This window comes from Gorilla gorilla, chromosome 15 (genome assembly GCF_029281585.2).
Source record: "Gorilla gorilla gorilla isolate KB3781 chromosome 15, NHGRI_mGorGor1-v2.1_pri, whole genome shotgun sequence".
In the NCBI taxonomy this organism is placed as follows: Eukaryota; Metazoa; Chordata; class Mammalia; order Primates; family Hominidae; genus Gorilla; species Gorilla gorilla.
The window spans coordinates 36,447,757-36,472,562 of NC_073239.2; the positions used below are offsets into that span (position 1 = coordinate 36,447,757).

Genomic DNA, 24,806 nt, shown 5'->3' on the forward strand with positions numbered 1-24,806 from the left:
TTTATGTTCTTGTGATATCTTCATCTGGTTTTGGTTTCATTCTGCTTTGTAGAATTAGTTGCAAAGTATTTTCCTCTCTTCTATTCTTTGGAAAAGTATGCAGTCTACTTCAGTTTTAATAGCAGGTTACTTCAATGAGTAGATATATTTGACTAGTTCCTTATCTATGATCTTTTTGTGTACACCAATGCCTCAGTGACATCTATGCAAACATATATATCTGTAAGTTTTAGGTCAACAGGGCATGAACATTTCAAATTTTGATAGATATTGGAAACCTGGTTTCTAAAGTTACAGGAAAAATTTAAACAAACTTCTCTGTTACTTAAGGAAGTGTGTTGTTTATCTGTGTTGTGTGTTTAAATACAATCAGGAAGTCTTTGGATCTGTATTAGTCTGTTTTCATACTGCTATAAGGAACTGCCCAAGACTGGGTAATTTATAAAGGAAAGAGGTTTGACTCACAGTTCACCATGGCTGAGGAGGCCTCAGGAAATTTACAATCATAGAGGAAGGTGAAGGGGAAGCCCTTCTTCACAGGGTGGCAGGAAGGAGAAGTGCCAAGCGAAGTAGGAAGAGCCCCTTATAAAACCATCAGATCTCGTGAGAACTCACTCACTATCACAGGAACAGCATGGGGGAAACTGCCCCCATGATTCAGTTACCTCCACCTGGTCTCTCCCTTAAAATGTGGGGATTCTGGGGATTACAGTTCAAGATGAGATTTGGATGGGGACACAAAGCCTAACCATATCAGGATCTGACCTGGACTTTAGTACTTCTTAGTTGGAGCAGGGTATGTAAAAACTCATTCCACTTTTTTCCTTTCCTCCTCAAGATGTATTCAGGCTTAGTGACAGTCCTCCAAGGGCTTCCCAAATTTTTGGACATGTGATGAGTCCTAGGATGTTGAGTAGTGGGAGACCTAGGCTGCAGTGGATAAATTTGAAAAAGGCAAGTGAATACATATGCATGGGAAAGAAAAACACGACTTAGCCTTTGTTGCCTCTACCCTTCCTGTGACAATACTCAACAAATTCCAGTTTGCAGAAAAATTGAATTAAACAGGTAAAAGCATTAGCGCCCCCATTAGTGTCCCTCAATGCACAGATACCACTAAGAACAGGATACTGAATAACCCTCAGAGCAATGAGTAATTTCTGTCCTGGAAATGGAGATCTACTAATGTCAGAAGAAATATGTTCTTGGAGAAATAAAGCCCGAAGAAGCCAGTGGTAGACCTGTAGAGTTTTTATTACATAAAATATCACAAAATTCACAAGTACAACACTGCTTATTTTCTTGCTTGAAGATCAGATCTCTGGTTTATTTAATATCAACATTCACCACAGCTGAAGGAAATTAAACTGAACCTTTAAAAGGTACCGCATACGGACCTGGTTGGGGTTATAGACAATATATTCATTGTAGTTGAGGGTATAACCATCTGGATTCAGAATTCCTGTGTCACTTGCTGGTCCTAATGGCACTGTACTCCCATTCCTGCCAAATGGAAAAAAAGTGTGTCAACATCAGTCTCTGGTTCAGAAGCTGCAATAGAGAACGTAGTCTTATCTGGCCAAAGGGAGTCTTCTAGTCCTCCTAGTTCTGAGTACTTACAGGGTGACGAAGTGGGCAGAACTGGGAGCCATCTTGCCCAGCCCCTTGGTGCTATGTTTACCTTGAAGCAATCCTTCGGCCTTAGGATTGGCCTCTAGTAGTTCATTACACTGACCTAGAGCTACCTGCAAAGCAAAAAATCTTTGAATTCCCATATCCTACTAAGAATTAGATGGCTCCAAAGCCAAACAGAAAATCCCATCAGTACTTTTTTCCCCTACTCCAGCAGAGGAATCCAATGTACTAGAAATTGTACTTGGTCCTCTCTCAAGCTATCCCAGGTAAACCTCTTGGTTCTGGGGTCAAACTTTTCTCATTCGAAAAAAACTGGAATAAATAAACTAGAGATCACAGACATACTCCTGTCTCACCTCTGATAAGAGCAGCAGTCCTGTATTCTTTAGGCGAGAGGCAAAGCAGTAATTGGCACTCTTGGAAGACATGTCAGCAAAGTAGATTCCTTTCCCAAACTGAAATATATACATGAATACCAAGGTCAGCTTCTAACCCACTGTGTTAGAGAGAAGGTGCATACCACTGACCCTGTTTTTCCATTCCCTTAAACACAATATAGACCCTTCTCCATTTCCCCTCACAATTCTGTTCTAGAGAGGGTAGAAGCCCCTGTGAATTTCCGCCTTCTGAGGGAAAGGTGAGGTATCTTTAGGAATTTAAAGAAAGAGGGACACAGTAAGAGATGACAAGGTTATCAGTGAGCTGGCTTAACTCTTGGGGAGGGGAACCACCTAATCCTAATCTAGGAAAAAAAGCACTGAGAACATTACTGTATCCTTTTCCCCTGTGCTCCTCCCAGAATTCAATTTCACTCACCATGTAACCTGTGATGGGAGCTTCAGGTGGGGCAATTCGAAGCCCATGGCTCAAGATTCCCACCCAGTTACTCATCCTGGAACCATGCCATAGAAGCATCCTAAGGAAAAGCCAATATTATTGTACTCTGTTGTTCTGCACAGATAGGCCATAAGCATAAAAAAGCCAACACCTTCCTCTGACTCCCTCTTATAAGTTCTACAGCTGTACTTTCGGGCAAGGAGTGTCTTTCCAAACGCAAAGCTAGACTCAGACCTGTTATGAAGGTCCTCTCTGAAGGCTTCTTTCTCACCATCCTTCTCCACTTCAAACAAATCCAGCAAGGTCATGGTATAGTCGCTGTGTGTGGGAGCATGGGTAGATTGTAGGTACTGGGAAATCACCTGTGAAAAATAAGACGAAAAGGCTGATGGAGACTCTACAAGAGACTGAGCTGAACTGAAGAATTTGGGGATTCTGATATAACTTGGCAGACCTTTCTGCTCCCAAACAGTCTTACAAGGCAGCTAGGAAAAGCTTGGCCTTCCCAAATCCCTAGTACATAAAAAGTCTGCCCTAATTGACAATTTGCTCTTGACCAGAAGTAGTTAGAGAACAGTGGGATGGGGGAGGTGGTTAAGGGTGCAAGAATATGAAAATAAATGATCATTTTTCTTACTTTGAACTCATAACTTTCATGGTCAAGAGGGCGCAAGGCACAATGCAGGTTTCTATAGTGTTGGTCCAATGGGTGTTCTGGGCTTTGTAGCTCTGTTTTCACCAGTTTAATAGCAATTTCAATGTCTCCCAAAGCCTGAGAAGATGAGATATAGAATCAATGTGGGAGGACACTGGTATAAGGGATATAATACTTCTCAAATCATATATATCTCACCTCTAGTAATTGTATTTTTTCTGACAGTTCCTTCTGTGTCCGGATTAGTGGAGGAGTACGGAGTCTAAGAACAGAGATATAACCCATAATGAGCTTTCTGACATGTGGCTAAAAGGCGCATGACTAAAAATAGAAAATGACAGATAGGTCCTTTAGAAAACAGGTATGAGAAACAGGTTTTCCATCTGAGAGAGAAAGAGATCTGTAAAGAGATCTTAACTTCCAAATATATAAAATAATATTAAATATATACTCGGTATAAGACGAACTATGTGGATTTTGACTTTTGAGACTAGAGTTAAAATTATTTTTTATAAAATCATTTAAAAATAAGTTATATTGATATCAACAGGGAACAGTTGGATACGGTTCTATCTAGAAGCACAGGTAGACCTGTTGACCACTCAGGGTTATTTCTAGGTCACGGGGCTCTATAAAGCAATAAAAGAAATAGAAATCGGATGAAAACCAGAAAACAGAATCAACAAATGTAAAATGTTATTTTGTCTATCTAGTATCACTTGAGTTCACAGAAATGGTGTTTGTGTGGTTTTAGTTACTCAAATAGGAAAAGGGGGTGATATGCCTGAAGGTGTTTTACTTGGGTGGTTGGATAGCTAGACCCATTCTCTCTTGGGTTGGTAACTTCCACTTTGTCAGAGAATATGGCTGTGGTCAAGCCGGGAGATTGCATCCCATATTTATTTGTAAGCTGATTAAATAGGCTACCTATATATCATTTTGTTTCTGTATCTATTCAAGACGATCATTTTCTTAGGAATAAAAGATTTAAAAGATTATAGCTGCTGCTGATGGATACAGGGGATATGTATAGGTAGAAGAACAAAGTGAAGTAACAGCACAGGCCTTACCCAAAGTCATGCGGAATCCTGGTGTAGAATTCATTGCATGCTTCCATGAGAGCTCGTCCATGCTGGCCAGCCCGAATACAATCCTCAATCTTCTTAAGAGACTGGTAACCTGCCTTGATTTGTGCCACTGTCAGCTTCCCTGCAGGCCCAGCCAGAGATCACACTCCAAACTAGGATCCCATCTAGTGAACTGTACTTAACATCCTTCCCTAAAAAAGACTTTCACCTTTCAACTTTTTTTTTTTCTGTTTTTGAGATGGGGTCTCACTCCCGTTGCCCAGGCTGAGTGCCGTGGCACGAACACAGCTAAATGCAGCTCAACCTCCTGGGCTCGGGTGATCCTCCCACCTCAGCTTCCCAAGTAGCTAGATCACAGGCACACACCACCATGCCTGGCTAATTTTTCTATTTTTAGTAGAGATGGGGTCTCACCATGTTGCCCAGGCTGGTTTCAAACTCCTGGGCTCAAGCAATCCACCTGCCTTGGCCTCCCAAAGTGTTGGGATTATAGGCATGACCCACCACACCCAGCCTCAACTTTCAAAATAGTTCCTCTTCCCTCCATACAACCTGTCACCTCAAATCCCATTTTCTTCATTTAGTACTATGAGCAAGCTTTAAATCATAATGATAATAAAGTATCCATTAAAGGAGCTAGGAATTATAAGGAGAGAATGCAGAAGAAAATGAGAAGTCCTACCAAGTGGGGCTTTCTTGGTATTATACTTCATTTCCATCATCATTTCTTCCATGGCCTGAACATTACAGATCAACTGTATTAACTCCTGTACCCGAAGATCTAGCTGTGACTCTGGCTTCAAGGGAGATTTAAGAGATTCCTCTTTCTTTGTTTCCTCTTCATCCTACAGCAAAAAACAAACAAAACAAAAGACAATCTAAGAAATCATCTCTAGATTCCTTATAACACCCAATATTATACAATGTAAATGCTTTGTAAAGTTTTTATATTGCACTGTCTAGGGAATAATGACAAGCAAGGAAAAAAAGGCTGTACAGGTTCAGTACAGAAGCAATTTTTCAAACATTTTTGATTCTCAGTTCATTGAATCCATGGATATAGAGGGCTGACCATCCAAGTTCTGCCTCCCACATTTTACAACTCAGAATAAGTCTAGAAAAAAAAGGCTTTCCTCATGACGTCAGTGTGTAAAGACAGCTATTATGTCTCAGATCTTCCCATCTTAAAAAAGACTAAAACTTCTCCATTTTTTTGGATATGTGACTGTTTCCGGACAGTTTCAGCATCCTGGTATACCTCAGTTTATCTAAATTAAATTTTTTATGGTGGTATATATCCAGAAGTGAAAACAAATTTAAATGTAATTGTTTAATCAGTTTGATTTTTTATCACTCCTCTCTTGGTCCATAACAATAAACTTCTGGTGCCAGCCGCAGTGGCTCACGCTTGTAATCCCAGCACTTTGGGAGGCCAAGACAGGCGGATCATGATGTCAGGAGATCGAGACCATCCTGGCTAACATGGTGAAACCCCGTCTCTACTAAAAATACAAAAAAAAATTAGCCGGGCGTGGTGACAGGCGCCTGTAGTCCCAGCTACTCCGGAGGCTGAGGCAGGAGAATGGCGTGAACCCAGAGGCGGAGCTTGCAGTGAGCCGAGATCGCGCCACTGCACTCCAGCCTGGGCGACAGAGCGAGACTCCGTCTCAAAAAAAAAAACGAAAAAAACAATAAACATCTGGAAATAGGGCCTAAGATTTTATAAGAAACTTAGTAGGCCGGGCGTGGTGGCTCACGCCTGTAATCCCAGCACTTTGGGAAGCTGAGGCGGGTAGATCACCCAAGGTCACGAGTTCAAGACCAGACTGGCCAACATGATGAAACCCTGTCTCTACTAAAAATACAAAAAAAATTAGCTGGGCATAGTGGCGGGCACCTGTAATCCCAGCTACCTGAGAGGCTGAGGCAGGAGAATCACTTGAACCCGGGAGCTGGAGGTTGCAGCGAGCTGAGACTGAGCCATTGCACTCCAACCTGGGCAATAAGAATGAAACTCTAGCTCAAAAAAAAAAAAAAAGAACCTTAGTAAATAACAGAGCCGAGACTAGAAAGGCACATTCTATCCTCATTCTTACTGTCCCTTCGGGATTACAAAGATCAGTGAGAGCACCCCTGAGGTGAGAAGTAGAAAGGACTCAAGATATCCTGGCCTGTCCCAGTCTAGGAATGATCTAAGCTATTCTGCTTTACCCTGAGTAAGAAGAAACAGGAGTAGGTGTGGTGCCTCATGCCTGTAATCTCAGGACTTTGGGAGGCCAAGACAAGAGGACTGCTTGAGCCCAGGAATTCGAGACCAGCCTGGGCAACATAGTGAAACCTCATCTTTACAAAAAAAAAAAAAAAAAAAAAGAAAAAAAATCAGCTGGGCAGAGTGGCACGTGCCTGTAGTTCCTGATACTGAGGAGGCTGAGGTGGGAGGATCACTTGAGCCTAAGGATCTTGAGGCTGCAGTGAGCCATGATTGTGCCACCCAGCCTGGGCAAGAGAGCACAGTTTTGCCTCTAAAAAATAAAATAAAAAAAGAAGATGCGCTTCTTTCGAAAAGTATAGTGAGAGTTACCTGAGTATTGGTGGCATAGTCCATCTGTAGCAGATCATATTTTCCAGGCACCTTCTCAAACTTTTCTCGATCTTCCCAATTGTTTTTCGTTTTGTCAAGGAATCTGTAGAGTCCAAGGTGTAAGAAAACTTTACAAATAAAGGTCTACTATGAAGATGGACTTACAAGACAGAAAATCTCCAAAGAATTTATTTTCCAGCACTGAGCTCCTTTACACATCAACTTTCCATAAATCAAAATTAGTCTAATCCTAAATGAGGACACTAAATGGACAAAAAAGCTCTGGAGACAAACGGAATTTAAAAAATGGGAAAAACAATGCTTGTCCTTCCCAAACACCACAAAAGCCATTGAGATTTCAAACAAATGATATCCATTTAATCTCTTTCCCTGAAAGAAACATGTTCTCCAATTCTCCAGAAAGTTCTTCATCTATATCATAAAGTTTTAAAAATTCTAACTGAATATTCTCTTTTTTTCTTTCCTTTTTGGAGAGTCAGGGGTCTCGCTTTGTTGCCCAGGCTGGTCTCAAACTCCTAGCTTCAAGCAATCCTCCTGCCTCAGCCTCCCAAAGTGCTGGGATTACAGGCATGAGCCACCGTGCTCAGCCCCTAGTTGAATATTATCTACCCCAGGATAGTCTCCACTTATCCCAAATTTCCTAAATTTGTCAGTCATGTGTTAAATATATTAGATTCTTTTGTTTTTAATGACTTTCAAGGTATTAGTTTGATTTAATCACTAAGGATGCAGTTTGATGTTTCAACCACAGAATGTCAGGGTGAAAAGACATTAACATTTAGGCCAAATCACACCTATAAAACGAAGTTTTTTATAAGCCACACACTTATAAAATTCTTCGAGAAGGCAGGGCACGGTGGCTCACGCCTGTAATCCTGCACTTTGGGAGGCTGAGGCAGGCGGATCACCTGAGGTCAGGGGTTCGAGACCAGCCTGGCCAACATGGCGAAACCCCATCTCTATTAAAAATACAAAAATTAGCTGGGTGTGGTGGTGGGCGCCTGTAATCCCAGCTACTAGGGAGGCTGAGGCAGGAGAATCACTTAAACTCAGGAGGTGGAGGTTGCAGTGAGCTCAGATAGTGCCATTACACTCCAGCCTGGGCAACAAGAGTGAAACTGTCTAAAAAAAAAATTCTTAGAGAATATACATCTAAGAAGAGGAGGGTATATTTTTTTGTAGTCACTTTTCAGCACTCACTTCTTCTGAAAGATTTCCTTGGCCTTGTTGAGATTGCCTGAACAAGCCACCAGGCTGTGCTGTCCCATTTTCCCAACTGCAAAGTAAATGCCACACATAAGATAGTTCCCTAATAGTAACAGGCCAGCTCTCCAAGATCTCTCTGCTTAACATCTGACAAACAGGCAGGAAAGGGAGAAGGGAAAGGTGAAAGGATTTAGGAAACTAATCATGTTGATACAAGTTACTTGCTAACTGCCATAGTCTATGAGCACTACTAGCAGTTCAACTATAGAAGAGTTTTCAGACTCAATGGGCTGCTCTTAGTTTTTCCAGTGGGAACTCTAAGGAGGATGCCTGCCATTCCCCAATTTCAAGATGCTCAACTTGATTCCTAAGGCTCTCCCAGACTTCAGAGCCTCTACTGACCCAATTTAAACCCAGAGAATCCTTTGGCCACCCACTAAGCTGCTTCTGACTTTCTGAATGCCAACTCATAAAATCTCAATAAAAATCATTACCTCGGCCCCATCTCATCCAAACACTGAAGTTCCTCTGGGCATCATCTTCTAATAGCTGAATCAGATAGTACTTGTTGTTGTTGAACTGGAGATTGGTCTATGTTGAGTGAAAACAAAAACAAAAAAAAGGAGTTTTGCAAATGGAAATCACATAAACCAATGACTCATCCTTCGTCACAGGTGCCAGTTATTTCCATAAGGAAAAGGATAGCATCAGGCAAGAAAATTAGATTCCTGTAAGATTAAAGATATAAAGAAGAAATAGGGCTTATACATTAAACTTTGGATTCTTAGGAATTAAAGTGGGAGCCTAGAAGCTTCCTAAAACCCTCTATCCAACCTCAAATATCCTACATTGAATGGCTCCTCCAGTTTTTTCCTGCCTCAGCTCCCTATTTAGATATTTTCTAAGCTGTATGTGTTTTCCAGCTCCCAATCCACTCCCAATAATTATTTCCCAAATGAAAACAATTTGGATGCTCCAAAGGTCTAAAACTGTTATGCTCAACTGTTAAATGACTTACTCCTTGACAGTTCTACTCACAGCTTTTGTTTGTCAGCTGCAGAAATTTGACAATGAGCTGAGAGCAGGGCAATAATGGGAGGGGACAAGGGATACGCAAAACCACTGCCACATCCATCCCATACCTAACCTGACCTGACTTGGAGATACTGAGAGAGAATATGGCCAGTATCTAAAAAGAGGTATCTGTAAGTAAATCACTCAGAGTGAAGAGAGAGAGAAGTCCATGATAAGGCATAGCAGCTGGTGTTGTATGGCCGAGCCCTGGATATGGAGGCATTCTTTTTTGTTAAGCATGCTGCCCCTTCCTACCTCTATCTCCTGCTTGCTCACATTCTAAAGCCAGTGTACGACCTTAGCCCACTGGTGAAAAAAAAGGTCATTAGATGTTAGAACAAAAAGGAGCCTAAGATATTTTCTCTTTTTGAGACAGAGTCTTGCTCTGTCGCCCAGGCTGGAGTGCAGTGGTGCCATCTCCGCTCATTGCCACCTCTGTGTCCTAGGTTCAAGCAATTTCTTGTGCCTCAGCCTCCCTAGTAGCTGGGATTACAGGCACACGCCACCATGCCAGACTAATTTTTTTTGTATTTTTAGTAGACATGGAGTTTCAACATGTTGGCAAGGCTGGTCTTGAACCCCTAACTCAAGTGATCTGCCCGCCTTGGCCTCCCAAAGTGCTGGGATTATAGGCATAAGCCACCATGCCCAGCTTGATATTTTCTTTTCCTTTAAAAAATTTTTTTGTAAATGTTTTTATGGTTTTTATCTTTTATTTTTTTGAGATAGGGTCTCCCTCTGTCACCCAGGCTGGAGTGCAATGGCTCAATCACAGCTCACTGTAGCCTCAACCTCCCAGGCTCAAGCAATCCTCCCACCTCAGCCTCCAAAGTAGCTGGCCCATGCCCGGTGTTTTTGTATTTTTTTGTAGAGACAAGGTTTCACCATGTCGCCCAGGCTGATCTTGAACTCACACCTGAAGTGATTCTCCAGCCTTGGCCTCCGAAAGTGCTAGGATGACAGGCATGAGCCACCACACCTGGCTGCCTTAAGGTATTTTCCTTCTTTTCTTTTTTTTTTGAGAAGGAGTTTTGCTCTTGTTGCCCAGGGCTGGAGTGCAATGGTACGATCTCGGCTCACTGCAACCTCCGTCTCCCAGGTTCAAGCGATTCTTGTGCCTCAACCTCCCGAGTAGCTGGGATTACAGTCATATGCCACCACACCTGGCTAATTTTGTATTTTTTGTAGAGATGGGATTTCTCCACATTGGTCAGGCTGGTCTTGAACTCCCGACCTCAGGTGATCCGCCCGCCTCAGCCTCCCAAAGTGCTGGGATTACAGGCGTGAGCCACTGCACCTGGCCAACCTTAAGGTATTTTCTATCTGCTCGTGGTATTTTAAGTAGAAGAAATAGTAAGAAATAAATACTAATTGGTTGTTAAAATTATATATGTTGGATCAATAAATTCAAACATGAAGTCATATCCAGGAAATATATTAATGAGGCAAATGTATTATCTACTCAAAACCACAAAGGTAAACAAGAGAAAAAGGTTGATTAAAAAGAAAGCTGGGCTTGGGGGCAGATGCCTGTAGTCCCAGCTACTTGGGAGGCTGAGGTTGGAGGATCACACGAGGTCACAAGTTCAAGGCCAGCCTGAGGAACATAGCAAGACACTGTCTCTAAAATTAAAAAAAAAAAAACCCAAAATTTTTTAAAAAGGAAAAATTAATAAATTTAACTACAGAAAAAATTTAAAACTTCAATATGGGCAAAAAGTGTACTATAAGGAAAACCAAAAGGTAAATGACAAATCTGGAAAACATATAAGTGGTTTGTGTTACAGACAAAAGGCTATTCTCCATATTATATAAAGTTCCTCGAAACCAGTAAGAAAAGGACCAATAACTTTAGAAAATGTGCAAAACAGCTTGTCCCAGTGGCTCATCCCTGTAATCCCAGTGCCTCATGAGGACAAGGCAGGAGGATCATTTGAGGCCAAGAATTCAAGACCACCTATCCAACATAGCGAGATTCTCATCTCCATAAAAAATTTAAAAATTAGTCAGGCTTCGTGGCATGCGCCTGAAGTACGAGCTACTCAGGAAGCTTAGATGGGAGGATTGCTGGAGCCCAGAAGTTCAAGGTTGCAGTGGGCTATGACTGTACAAACTGCACTCCAGCCTGGGTGACAGAACAAGATCCTGTCTGTTTAAAAAAAAAAAAAGGTGCAAAAGGATATGAACAGAGAGTTAACAGTTTCAATAAATGATATGAAATTTGCAAAAAAATCTTCTCACAGAGGACTCTGCTATCTGATAAGAGTGTGCTAGGGCTGAGTACTCAGGTGTTTAACCACTAATGGCTAATATTAATATAAAGGACTTGCCGGGTGCAGTGGCTCACGCCTGTAATACCAACACTTTCGGAGGGTGAGGTGGGTGGATCACCTGAGGTCAGGCGTTCAAGACCAGCCTGGCCAACATGGTGAAACTCCATCTCTACTAAAAATACCAAAAAATTAGCCAGACACTGCACCTGTAGTCCCAGCTACTTGGGAGGCTGAGGCTGGAGAACTGCTTGAACCCAGGAGGCAGAGATTGCAGTGAGCCGAGATCGCACCACTGCACTCCAGCCTGGGTGACAGAGCAAGACTCTGTCTCAAAAAAAAAAAAATACATATATATATGAAGGACTTTAGGCAGGGCGTGGTGGCTTACACCTGGTAATCCCAGCACTTTGGGAGGCTGAGGTGGGTGGATCACTTGAAGTCACGAGTTCGAGACCAGACCCTGGCCAACGTGGCGAAACCTTGTCTCTACTAAAAATACAAAAAATTAGCTGGGAGTGGTGGTGCACGCCTGTAACCCCAGCTACTCGGGAGGCTGAGGCAGGAGAATTGCTTGAACCTGGGAGGCAGAGGTTACAGTAAGCCGAGATTGTGCCACTGTATTCCAGCCTGAGAGATGAAGTGAGACTCCATTTCAAAAAGAAAAAACAAAATTTAAAAAAAAAAAAAAAAAAAGGGACTTTAAAGATCTGAACACTGTGATGCTATCATCAATAATTATCAAGAAGATGGTCTCATAAATATAATGGTGCCACCTCTTCTTGCCTCTTACCTGATTTAGCATGACATCATAGACATCATTTCCTTCACAATACACATGAGCCTAGAAAGAGAGAGAGAGAAAAAAATCAACATTAGTATAGGTTCAGCCCTGAGATCCTAAATGAGGCTCTAAATTTTCTTATGGCTCAAGTCGTCATTCTACAGCAACATCAACATTTATCTCCCAAGGAAAGAATTGCAAACCTATGTTCTACCAGTAACCTGGGTGTAACCTTACTATAAATGAAAACATGCTTCCTTTTTTTTAACTATACAAAAGATTCTGAGTTAGGCTGCGCATGGTGGCTCATGCCTGCAATCCCAGAATTTCGGGAGGCTAAGGTGGGCAGATCACTTGAGGTCAGGCATTCGAGACCAGCTTGGCCAACACGGTGAAGCCCCATCTCTACTAAAAATATAAAAATTAGCCCAGGTTGGGCGTGGTGGTGGGCACCTGTAATCACAGCTACTTGGGAGGCTGAGGCAAGAGAATTACTTGAACCCAGGAAGTGGAGGATGCAGTGAGCTGAGATCACACCACTGCACTCCAGCCTGGGTGACCGAGTGAGACTCTATCTCAAAAAAAAAAAAAAAAAAGATTCTAACTGAGTTAAAGAAAACTTACTCCAGAGGTAGCCTTCTTTTTTCCCCATTCATCAGTAACTCATGCCATTCCAGGGTACAGTTTCTCATTAGAACAAGAAAACAGTTTTCCCTTAACAATGATACCATTTTCTGGTTTAAAAAGAGAATGAGGTGTAGAAGGCTGATGGCAACCACAAAAGGTACGCATGTGATACAGTTTGTATATTTGTCTCCTTCCAAATCTCATGCTGAATTGTAATCCTCAGTACTGGAGGTGGGGCCTGGTGGGAAGTGATTCAATCATGGAAGTGGATTTCTCATGAATGGTTTAGCACCACTGTCTTGCTGCTGTCCTCTTGATAGTGAGTGAATTCACACAAGATTTGGTAGTTTAAAAGCGTGTGACACCTCCCCATTCTCTCTTTCTTTCTCTGTGACACCTTCTCCAATCTCTCTCTCTCCCTTTCTCTCTGTCTCTCTCTCTCTCTCCCCTGCTTTTGCCATGTGACGTGCCTATTCCCGCTTCACCTTCTGCCATGAGTAAAAGCTTCCTAAGGCCTCCTGAGGAGCAGATACTGCTATGCTTCCTGTACAGCCTCTAGGAACCTCTTTTCTTATAAAATACCTAGTCTCAGGTATTTCTTTACAGCAATGCAAGAATGGTCTAACACACCATGTTAAAAAACACCCTGATTATTAACCCCAAGCCCTACCACTCCTATCTCTTGCCATTAGAGAAAACTAATCACTCATCATATTTTGGAGAGGATTCCTAAAATGAATACTAACAGCATCCCAGACAGGAGTCCTTATAACAAAGGATGCTCTCTGAGATACCCATGGACTGAAGATCGGTTCCAGAGTATCTTACCTTCCCCACCTTGGCTGTACACTCTGGGTCCACAGGAGCTTTGCCCTTTAACAGCAAGGCCTTCACAGATTCTGAGGAAAGACAGATAGGTACTACTTTATGGGAATCAAAAACAGCTGTTGTGGTTAAACAGAAACTTGTCAGGATTAACTTTGCCCGCCCAACCAATCCTGGTCTTTCCTTAGACCCCAATTCATCTCAAATACATGAAAATGAAGATTCAAGGCAGTAGATTAGTGCTGTGGTATGCCCAAAGGATAGAGAAATTAACTATACCCTGAAAGAAGGACGAAATAGGAGTTGAAATAACAAGATATCATCCCCAGATCCACTCCTACCAGAGACCCTTTTGCTGGCCCATGACCTTCCTGGCATACCATCTTGCTTGTCTTCTGTCCTGTCCTTATTAGCTTTTCCTCCAGCCACAGGCATCTTTTTCGATTCCTGTCTCTGGCATCTGCGAGTTTTCTTGGCAGGGGAAGAGTCTTCTGGAGCCGTGTTGCCATTATTAACTCTTTTGCTTTCATTTAATGCTACAGAATTTGGAAATTAGCAAAGAATGAGTACACCCGAATACGTGTAGATTTTAAAGATTGAAAAAAATCTTTTAAAGAAATGGTTTAAGATAATTTTCTCTCTTTTTTTGTTTTGAGGTGGAGTCTCACTCTCTCGCCCAGGCTGGACTGCAGTGGTGCGATCTTGGCTCACTGCAACCTCCGCCTCCTGGGTTCAAGTGATTCTTGTGCCTCAGCCTCCTGAGTAGCTAGGATTACAGGCGTGCACCACCATGCCCAGTTAATTTTTGTATTTTTAGTAGAGACAGGGTTTCACCATGTTGGCCAGGCTGGTCTCGAACTCGTGACCTCAAGTGATCTGCCCTCCTTGGCCTCCCAAGGGATTACAGGCGTGAGCCACCTCACCCCGCCGGTTTAAGATAATTTTCTAAGTTTACAGAGGCAATAACAACTGTCCCACACTACTTTTGTGTAACAGTCTGTGTAATTCTTCCTAAATTGCTATTCTAGCCAAATGAAATAAAACAAAAGGGAGTCCCAGGAGTCTTGTAAGCTCATAGATTGAGGCCTGCTTATCTGTTTTACTTGTGTCCCAATGTCCCCCAAATACCCACCTCATACATGAGGCGGTATGGGATAAAAGTTAGTTAAGTGCTCAAGGGTCTGTGCCTAATTTAGAGCCTAGCTCTGCTGCTTTTCTCTGTGGAAACTTGGAGAAGTATTTGATCTCTCCTACTTCACTTGCTCCAATATTAGAATATTGTACAATACTGTCCTTCTAGAGAAGTACAATAGAACCTAATTTATAGGGTGGACCTATGCATTTAAGAACATTATACACATAATACCGTATCTCAATAGGTCTAAGACTCGCATTTTACTCTCTGGAATTGGGATGCATCTTACAATGGATGACATAAGCAGTGAATCACAGTTCACCATTTTCAGTGCTTATCCTTTGTTCTGTATAAAATAATGGTGTGCCTTACAATTACTTTTTGTAAATTGGATGACATTAGGTATTAACAACAGTACTGGCACATTAGTTGTTACAGCTCCGCAAGGCTTTATGCACAATTATGTAATCCCCAAAGCTCTGAAAACCGAAATTTACAAAATTTAGCACCCCAACTGGTTTGGTAGCCAAGTGCAGGTTATAGGGAGCTGGAAGGGGAAGGGGGTCACAGTAGGTGGCATCGTTCTTTTCTGACTGCCCGCCCCCGCATGCCGTCCCGCGATATTGAGCTCCGAACCTCTCGCCCTGCCGCCGCCGGCGCTCCGTCGCCGCCGCGCCGCCATGGAATTCGAACGCTGACGTCATCAACCCGCTCCAAGGAATCGCGGGCCCAGTGTCACTAGGCGGGAACACCCAGCGCGCGTGCGCCCTGGCAGGAAGATGGCTGTGAGGGACTGGGGAGTGGCGCCCTGCAATATTTACATGTCGCTATGTGTTCTGGGAAATCACCATAACCGTGAAATGTCTTTGGATATGGGAGTCTTATAAGTTCTGTGTGGGACCACCCTTTCCCATAGGGCGGAGGGAAGCTCATCAGTGGGGCCACGAGCTGAGTGCGTCCTGTCACTCCACTCCCATGTCCCTTGGGAAGGTCTGAGACTAGGGCCAGAAGCGGCCCTAACAGGGCTCTCCCTGAGCTTCGGGGAGGTGAGTTCCCAGAGAACGGGGCTCCGCGCGAGGTCAGACTGGGCAGGAGATGCCGTGGACCCCGCCCTTCGGGGAGGGGCCCGGCGGATGCCTCCTTTGCCGGAGCTTGGAACAGACTCACGGCCAGCGAAGTGAGTTCAATGGCTGAGGTGAGGTACCCCGTAGGGGACCTCATAACCCAATTCAGACTACTCTCCTCCGCCCATTTTTGGAAAAAAAAAACAAAAAAAACCGGGCTGGGCGCGGTGGCTCACGCCTATAATCCCAGCACTTTGGGAGGCCGAGGAGGGCGGATCACAAGGTCAGGAGATCGAGACCAACCAGGCTAACACGGTGAAACCCCGCCATCTCTACAAAAAAAAAAAAAAAAAAATACCAAAAATTAGCCATTAGCCGGGCGTGGTGGCGGGCGCCTATAATCCCAGATACTTGGGAGGCTGAAGCAGAATGGCGTGAACCCGGGAGGCGGAGCTTGCAGTGAGCCGAGATCGCGCCACTGCATTCCAGCCTGGGCGACAGAGCGAGTCTCAAAAAAAAAAAACCGAGTGGAATGTGAAAAGCTCCGTGAAACTGCAGAAACCCTTTGGGAACAGAGGGAACCATGGGGCAGGAAGCCCACGAAAATTCTAATTGGTCTTCTGGTTCTTGGTGACATTAGGTGAGGGGCGCCCAAATGTTTGACTTCATGAGAATCACCGAGTATGGGGACTGCATACTTAAGCAAATTCCCCACCCCAGACCCTCCGATTCAATAAGCCTGTATTAACAAAATCACTGGGTAATCCTGGTTTTGGCACTAATATCATTTAGAAACATATTGTTAGGATAACATAGTATCCGTTATAGAGCAACCTGAGCAAAATAGCGAAACCTCGTCTCTATTACAAAAACAAAAAAAAAAAGTGAAAAATTAGCCACGCGTGGTCGCGGGCGCCTGTGGTCCCAGCTACTTGGGAGGCTGAGGCACGAGAGTCGCTTGAACCCGGGAGGCGGAGGTTGCAGTGAGCCGAGATCCCGCCAGTGAACTCCAGCCTGGGTGACAGAGTGAGACTCCGTCTGAAAAAAACAAAGAAAGAAAAAAAATTGATACATTTTAATTTTTGTTCATCAAAAGATGTAAAGTTTAGAAAGAAAAAACCCAAAATCTCATTATTTGCATGTAATTTGATTATGAATATTTTAAAAGCTAGAAGAAACTACAGGATAAAAATTTTACCTTAATACAAAGCCTAGCAAGACTGATAGAAAATAGCGTATGAAAATAAATTCCATGCTTATAAAAGAGCTTCAAACAACTATAAATAAAATTTTTGGATAAGGTAGCATTTACAATAACACCAAAGCATATCAAGTAGTTGGAAATAAATCTAACAAAATGTAAGTGCTCAATAAATGTTTGTTGGATAGGATTGCTTAACCTGTTTCAGCGGTACAAAGCCTGTTACATCTGACTTAATTATGACACAAATAAATTAGACTAGGTCTAAAAGGAAATACTTTGGAGATAGGAAAAATATAAGCCTTTATGAAATGAAAATTTATTAAAAATAGCTAATACTTAGTAGAACTTTCTTGTGTACTAGAGGCTGAGCTAAATGCTTTACATGCATACCCTCATTTAATCTTCATAAGAATAATAGCCAGAATTTATTTAGTTCTTACTATGCTATGAGCTTTACATACATTATTTAATTCTCACGACAACCTCATGAGGCATATGTTATTATCTCCATTTATAGTTGAGGAAACTGAGCTTTGGAAAAATTTAATTTATTCAAGATCACATAGTGTATTGCTAGGGCTGCTATAACTACATACATTGTCATAATTCTGGCGGCTAGAGGCCCAAGATAAAGGTCTTGACATGGTTGATTTCTTCTAAGGCCTGCCTCCCTCTCTCCTTGGCTTGTAGATGGATGCTGTCTTTCCTCTCTGTGCGTCTATGTCCTAATCTCCTTTATTTTATTTATTTATTTATTTATTTTTTGAGACAGAGTCTTGCTCTGTTGCCCAGGCTGGAGTGCAGTGGCAAGATCTCGGCTCACTGCAACCTCCACCTCCCAGGTTCTTGAGCGATTCTCCTGCCTCAGTCCCCTGAGTAGCTGGGACTATAGGCGTGGGCTACCACGCCTGGCTAATTTTTGTATTTTTAGTAGAGACAGGGTTTCACCATGTTGGCCAGGCTGGTCTCAAACTCCTGACCTCAAGTGATCCACCCGCCTCAGCCTCCCAGAATGCTGGGATTACAGGCGTGAACCACGGTGCCTGGCCCTTAATCTCCTTTTCTTATAAGGACATCAGTGATATTGGATTATTCCCAACCCATATGACCGTATTTTATCTTAATTACCCCTTTACATGTCCTATCTCCAAATACAGGCAGATTCTGAGATAATGAGAGTTCTTCAAATATATACATTTTGAGGTGACACAATTCAGCTCATAATATACAGTTCCTAAAAGGCAGGGCCAGATCTGGGTGACTCCAAATTATTTTGTTATCTACTAGGCTAATGTATTCTGTTTCATGACAGTAGTTACCATCCCACACACATTTTTTAAAATGTATTTTTAAAGTTTTTATTGATTCTTTTTCTTTTTTAGTTATTATGGTGGTCAGAGTGAGAATTACTGAAAATATATTTTGAAGATATAACTTCTTTATAGTCAAATACAGAACAAGTGTAACTAAAATAGTACTGAAGCATGTCACCAATAACTGGAAGAAACCGGCTGGGTGCGGGTGACTCATGCCTGTAATCCCACCTCTTTGGGAGGCCAAGGCAGGCGGATCACCTGAGGTGAGGAGTTCGAGACCAGCCTGGCCAACATGGTGAAACCCCCTCTCTAGCACAAAATTAGGTGGGCATGGTGGTGGGTGCCTGTAATCCTAGCTACTCGGGAGGCTGAGGCAGGAGAAGCTTGAACAGGGGAGGCGGAGGTTGCAGTGAGCCAAGATCGCACCACTGCACTCCAGCCTAGGTGACAAGAGCGAGACTCTGTCTGAAAAACAAAAACAAAAAAAGCCTGGAAGAAACCAACAAATTTATTTTCATAACTAAAACCAAAACCTCTATAGATAAGTGGATGAAAGATATTAATAAACAGTTTGCATTTGATAAATAAGTGCATGGAAAAGATATTCAGGCTCACATAGTATGAAAAATGCAAATTAATATTCGGCAGGACAACTGGCCTACTCTCTTCATACTATTATGTAAAAAAAAAATTGTTAGGACTGTTTTAGAGTAAAAGAGACATTTGAAGCCTAACAGCCAAATGCAATGTTTGGATGCTGGTTTGAACACACCAGCAATAAATGGAGATATGTGGATATGGACTGGAAATTGGATGATTTTAGGAAATTATTTATTAGATATTATAATGGTATTCTAGTTATGTTTAAAATAATGATATTCTAGTTATGATTTTAAAATGTCCTTTAGGGTAGGTGTGGTGGCTCATGCCTGTAATCTCAGCACTCAGAACCTCAGGCAGGAGGATTGCTTGAGCCCAGGAGTTCAAGACCAGCCTGGGCAACATGGCGAAACCCAACTCTACAAAAAGTGCAAAAATTAGCTGTATAATTTATCACTTGAGCCTGAGAGGTCAAGGCTGCTGTGAGCTGTGATCATGCCACTGTACTCCAGCCTGGGTGATAGAGTAAGACCCTTTCTCAAAAGGAAAAAAAAAGTTCTTTAAAAAAAGCATGCTATAGTATTTTCTGATAAGACATCACGTTATCTAGAATTACTTTATTTTTACAGATGGAGTGCAGTGGTGTGATCTCAGCTCACTGCAACCTCTGCCTCCGGGGTTCAAGCAATTCCCCTGCTTCACTCCAGTCTGGACAACAGGGTAAGACCCTGTCTAAAAAATAAGATAAATTTAAAAATAAATAAATAAAATGAAAGTTAGATCATGTTAGATTTTTGTTCCAGTGGCTCCCCATCTCAAATGCTGTGGCTTGACCAGGCTCTATATGATCTGCTTCTTACCCCAGTGCTTTGATTTCATCTGCTACTATTTTTCCCTTTGCTTACTCCTGTTAGGCACTCTGGCCTCTTTCCACTTTGTCTCAAACATACCAGTCACCCTTCTCCCTACAGGCTTCTGTTCTCTCTACCTGGTCTACTCTTCTTCCAGCTAACAAGATTGATCCCTGACTTTCTTCAGGTCTTTGTTCAAATGTCATCTTCTTAGTAGCAGTGGTGCCTTCCTTGATATAAATAACATCACTCCCACTATCACTTGTAGCCTCTTACTCTGCTTTATTTTTTTCCAGAGTACTAATTACAACTTAACATATATTTGTTTAATTTTTAGGATATCTGACTCTCTCCGATAGACTGTAAGCTCCAAGTGAGCCAGGGCTTTGTGTATTTTGTTTCCTGCTCTGTAACCAATGCCTGGAACAGTATCTAGCTTTCAATGATATTTGTTGAATGAGATACTAAATAAGACAGGGTGTCAAGGAGCAAGGGGTGTGACTTGAAAAAGAGTGTGGGTTCTGAAGGAAAGGTGAGACTTTATTGAACTTCACTGTCTTGAGGATTTCTTTTTCCTACCTTATTCAAAGAGGTGGATCTTGAGAGTTGTTTAAAAAAGAAATTCAGAATCAAAAAGATCAGTAATTGAAGGAAACTAGTAAGATTTTAAAAGCTTTGAAATTCCACAAGTATGGTTTATTATATTGCCTGATGTTATAAATATGTTTCCAAACTTATTTATATTTATTTATATATTATATTGCCTGATGTTATAAACAAATTTCCAAATTTATTATTTATTTGCCAATTTTCCAAAAGTGATCAGCAAAGCTGTGGATCAGGAACACCATTTAAAGGAATTTGCATACACGTCTTCAGGAATAGCTAGGAAAGGGATGTTGATGAGAACCTTCTACTTTGCTACAACTTTGGAAGGAAAGGATCCTCAAGAGATATTAATTTAAAATGGAGAGAGTTCTGAGACGTATTAAAAGGGGGAAAGTAGTAGCTCAGAGTTGGGGTAGGAGGTGTTGAACATGTAGAAGGCCCAATCTCTGGAGTCCTAGGTTCAACTTGGGGGATAGGCATTCAATGTGGTGTCCATTTAGCCTTTGAAGCCTGTCCTTTGCTGCCTTAGGGGGTTGGGGCCTCCTACTTTTCTCTTCTCCCCTCTAAATTGAAACCTACTCTTGGATCTCTACCCTTATTTTGTGGAGAGGTACTGTTTTATTTTTTAAACACGAACACATTCTTCTCGTAAAACATTGCAGATATTCAAAACCAAAAAGCTCCTCCCTTAATTCCCTCAATCCTGCTCCTAGGAGTAACTTGTTAGCAGTTTGGTGTGTCTCTTTCCAGACTATTTTCTTTTCATTTACTTGCAAAAATGTGCACATACAGAACTATTCTATTTTGCCTTTTTTGTGGGGAGGGGGGAAGTGTTACCTAAATGTGAGCATATTACATGGTGTTATTCTGGGCTATTTTCACTTCATATGCATTGGAGATGTTTTCATGTCAGTACATGCAGATTTACTTCATTCTGTTTAACTACTGGGTAGTATCTCATAGAATGGTTGTATCATTTAAAAAATGTTGTGGGTACATAATAGGTGTATAAATTTATGGGGTATATGAGATATTTATTTATTTACTTATTTATTTGAGACTGAGTCTCGCTCTGTCACCCAGGCTGGAGTGCAGTGGCGCGATCTCATCTCACTGCAACCTCTGCCTCTGTGGTTCAAGCGATTCTCCTGCCTCAGCCTCCTGAGTAGCTGGGATTACAGGCGCACGCCACCATGCCCGGCTAATTTTTGTATCTTTTAGTAGAGATAGGGTTTCACCATGTTGGTCATGCTGGTCTTGAACTCTTGACCTCGTGATCCACCCGCCTCGGTCTCCCAAAGTGCTGGGATTACAGGCGTGAGCCGCCGCACCCAGCACATGAGATGTTTTATGTGCAATGTGAAATAAACACATCCTGGAGAATGGGGTATCCATCTCCTGAAACCTTTATCCATGGACAGTCTTTCAGTTATTTTAAAATATACAATTAAGTCATTATTGACTATAGTCACCCTATTGTGCTATCAAATAGTAGGTTTTATTCATTCTTTCTAACGATTTTTTTGTACCCATTAACCACCCCTGCCGCCAAGGAATAGCTGTATCATGATTTAATGATCTTTGAATAGACATGGGTGTTTCTAATTGTTTTGCTGTCATAACCAGTGCTACAAGGAACATCCTTCCTTGAACATGCCCATTTGAGCACAATATTTCTCCAGGGTGGATAACCAAATGTGAACTTGCAAAGGAGATGCTTAATTTTTAATTACAGACAAATGGCCAGTCTCAATTCTTCATTTTGAATAAATTATAAATGAAATTTTTAGAGTGCTGCCTTTTCCAAGAGTTTACTCACTTCAGCAGTGATAACATCCCTTTTTTCCTTTTTTTAAATTTATTTTTTATTTCAATAGGTTTTTGGGGAGCAGGTGGTGTTTGGTTACATGAATAAGTTCTTTACTGGTGATTTCTGAGATTTTAGTGCGCCCATCACCCGAGCAGTGTACACTGTACTCAGCATGTAGTCTTTATCCCTCACCCCCACCACCCTTTCAGTGATAACATCCTTAAACCATAGTCATTCAGTTGGTGTTCTCCAAAGGGTGAGCCTCAAATCTACCGGAAGTACCTGAGGGTGCTTATTAAAATACGTATTCCTGAGTCCCACCCACTGAATTAGAATCTCTGAACGTGTGTCCCAGGAATCTACTGTTTTTTGAAACAGGGTCTCACTCTGTTGCCCAGGCTTGAGTGCAGTGGTGTAAACACAGCTCACTACAACGTCTACCTTCTGGGCTCATGCTCTCTTCCCGTCTCAGCCTACCTTAGTAGCTGGGACTATGGAGGCATCACCACTCTTGGCAATTTTTTATTTTTATTGTTTGTAGAGACAGTTGTTTTACCATGCTGCCCAGGCTGCCCTCAAACTCTTGGGCTCAAGCGCTCCTTCTGCCTCCACCTACCAAGTATTGGGACTACAGATGTGACCTACCACACCTGGCCCCAGGAATCTATCGACTTTTAAACAATTTCAAAGTTATTTTACAGAGCACAAAATTTTGATGTTACCAGCTGAAGAGAATTTCATCATGGATTATTATAAGTATTAAAGCCTGGAATACAGAATATCATAAAGAAATGTTAGATATTTAATGGGAATTTGAAAAGAATATTGTACTTTCTAAGGTTTTCTGAAATCACACAATAGGAAGCAGTGCAATGTGGTGGTTGAGTTTGGGCTGTCAAGTTGGATGGCTGCTGTCGCAGTTTGTTTTCTGTTGCTTATAACAGAATACCTGAAACTGGGTCACTTATTTATTAGTTTGTTTTTTAATTAATTCATTTTTTGGATACAAAGTCTTGCTCTGTCTCCCAGGCTGGAGTATAGCGGTACTCCAAACCTACACCTCATTAGTTCAAGCGATTCTCCTGCCTCGGCCTCCCAAGTAGCTGAGATTACAGGTGTGCACCACCATGCCTGGCTAATTTTTTGTATTTTTAGTAGAGATGGGGTTTCGACATGTTGGCCAGGCTGGTCTCGAACTCCTGGCTTCAAGAGATCCACCTGCTTCGGCCTCCCAAAGTGCTGGGATTACAGGTCTAAACCATCACACCAAGCCTGGGTTATTTATTTATTTAGTTAGTTTTTGAGACAGGGCCTCACTCTGTCACTCAGGCTGGACTGCAGTGGCACAATCTTGGTTCACTGCAACCTCCGCCTCCCGGGTTCAAGTGATCGATCCTCCCACCTCAGCTTCCTAAGTAGCTGGGACTACAAGCCCATACCACCATGCTCAGCTAATTTTTGTATTTTTAGTAGAGACGAGGTTTCGCCATGTTGGCTAGGCTGTGGGGTAATTTATTTTAAAAAAGAAATTTATTTTTTGCAGTTATGGATGCTGTGAAGTCCAAGGTTAAGGGACTGCCTCTGGGTTGCCTCTGAACTCCTTCTTGCTGGAGGGGACTCGCTGTGATGTTCCAAGGCGTGGCAGGAAATCACATGGCCAGGATGCTGAGACTGCTAACATGCTATCCTTAAGTCTGTTTTCCTTTTCTTTAAAGCCACTAGTTCCACTCCCATGATAACCTATTAATCCATGAATAGATTAATTTATTCATGAGGGCAGAGCCCTCATGATCCAGTCACCTCTTGAAGGCCCCACTTCTAATGAGGATTAAGTTTCAGCCACTTTAGGGATTAAGTTTCAACATGAATTTTGTAAAAGGCGAAAGATTTATGCGATATGAAGAGAAACTAGAGTGACAACATGAATTTTGAAGGGGACAGTCAAACCATAGCAACTGGGATCTGAATCCTGACTTTACCACTTGCTAAATAGACAAATTCCTTAATCTCTATAACTCTGTTTCCTTTTTTTTTTTTTTTTTGGTGAAATAGTTATAATGAAAGTGCTTACATTCTTGGGCTAATGTGAAGATTAAACAAGGTAATGAATATTACATTTCTTGAATATTTATAGTAAACATTCAAGAAATGTTTTGACTCTAGAAGTTACAATAAATCAATTATGAAACAACAAATTAGCATTTGATGCTAAATGTTGGGAAATTTGGGGCAGGTAAACTCTAAAGTGGATTGGAATAGGTAATTTCTAGCAAGGTGGAAGCAGGGTGGATAGGATGAAATGATTAAAAAATGAGAACTACTATGAGTTAGAGTTGTATCATTTCTCCGTATAACTTGAATCTTTATACTTCAAACATTTGCACATTACATGTATATTTGTACATATAACACATATTTGTATATATATTCCCTATTATTATAGTAGTATTTATTAAGAATAATGATTAATATTGTGCCGGGGAGTCCTCTAATTATGGCTTAAAAAGAAATCTTTCAGCTTGGGCAACATGGCGAAACTCCATCTCTACAAAAAAATACAAAAATTAGCTGGGTGTGATGGTGCATGCCTGTAGTCCCAGCTACTTACTGAGGC

General features: G+C 41.9%; 1 protein-coding gene across 2 annotated transcripts; it reads right to left on the reverse strand.

Annotated features, from left to right (window-relative positions):
* Positions 1–1,236: 1,236 nt before the first annotated feature.
* On the reverse strand, positions 1,237–15,983 carry PARP2 (poly(ADP-ribose) polymerase 2). 2 transcript variants are annotated; one of them, XM_004054814.5, is made up of 16 exons: positions 15,375–15,983; positions 13,984–14,139; positions 13,607–13,677; positions 12,161–12,211; positions 8,518–8,614; positions 8,018–8,093; positions 6,797–6,899; positions 4,898–5,060; positions 4,198–4,336; positions 3,326–3,389; positions 3,110–3,244; positions 2,707–2,834; positions 2,452–2,551; positions 1,992–2,090; positions 1,621–1,745; positions 1,237–1,503 (listed from the first exon to the last, which is right to left on the reverse strand). In XM_004054814.5, the coding sequence occupies exons 1-16, from the start codon at positions 15,418–15,420 to the stop codon at positions 1,344–1,346; spliced, it is 1,713 nt and encodes a 570-aa protein (XP_004054862.2). In that variant the 5' UTR covers positions 15,421–15,983; the 3' UTR covers positions 1,237–1,343. The 2 variants fall into 2 exon arrangements, with proteins under 2 accessions (XP_004054862.2, XP_055217924.1); XM_055361949.2 differs by lacking the exon at positions 1,621–1,745 and having other exon boundaries at positions 15,375–15,448.
* Positions 15,984–24,806: the final 8,823 nt, after the last annotated feature.

What these genes read in the sequence shown, in the direction of transcription:
- PARP2 (XM_004054814.5), bottom strand. Translation starts at nt 15,420, where the DNA reads ATGGCGGCGCGGCGGCGACGGAGCGCCGGCGGCGGCAGGGCGAGAG. An exon ending in AAGGAAATCTTTCAGAAGAA is followed by an intron (nt 6,900 to 8,017) that starts GTGAGTGCTGAA and finishes TGGACTCTACAG; the next exon opens with ATTCCTTGACAAAACGAAAA. An exon ending in AGGATTCCGCATGACTTTGG is followed by an intron (nt 3,390 to 4,197) that starts GTAAGGCCTGTG and finishes CTCTGTTCTTAG; the next exon opens with ACTCCGTACTCCTCCACTAA.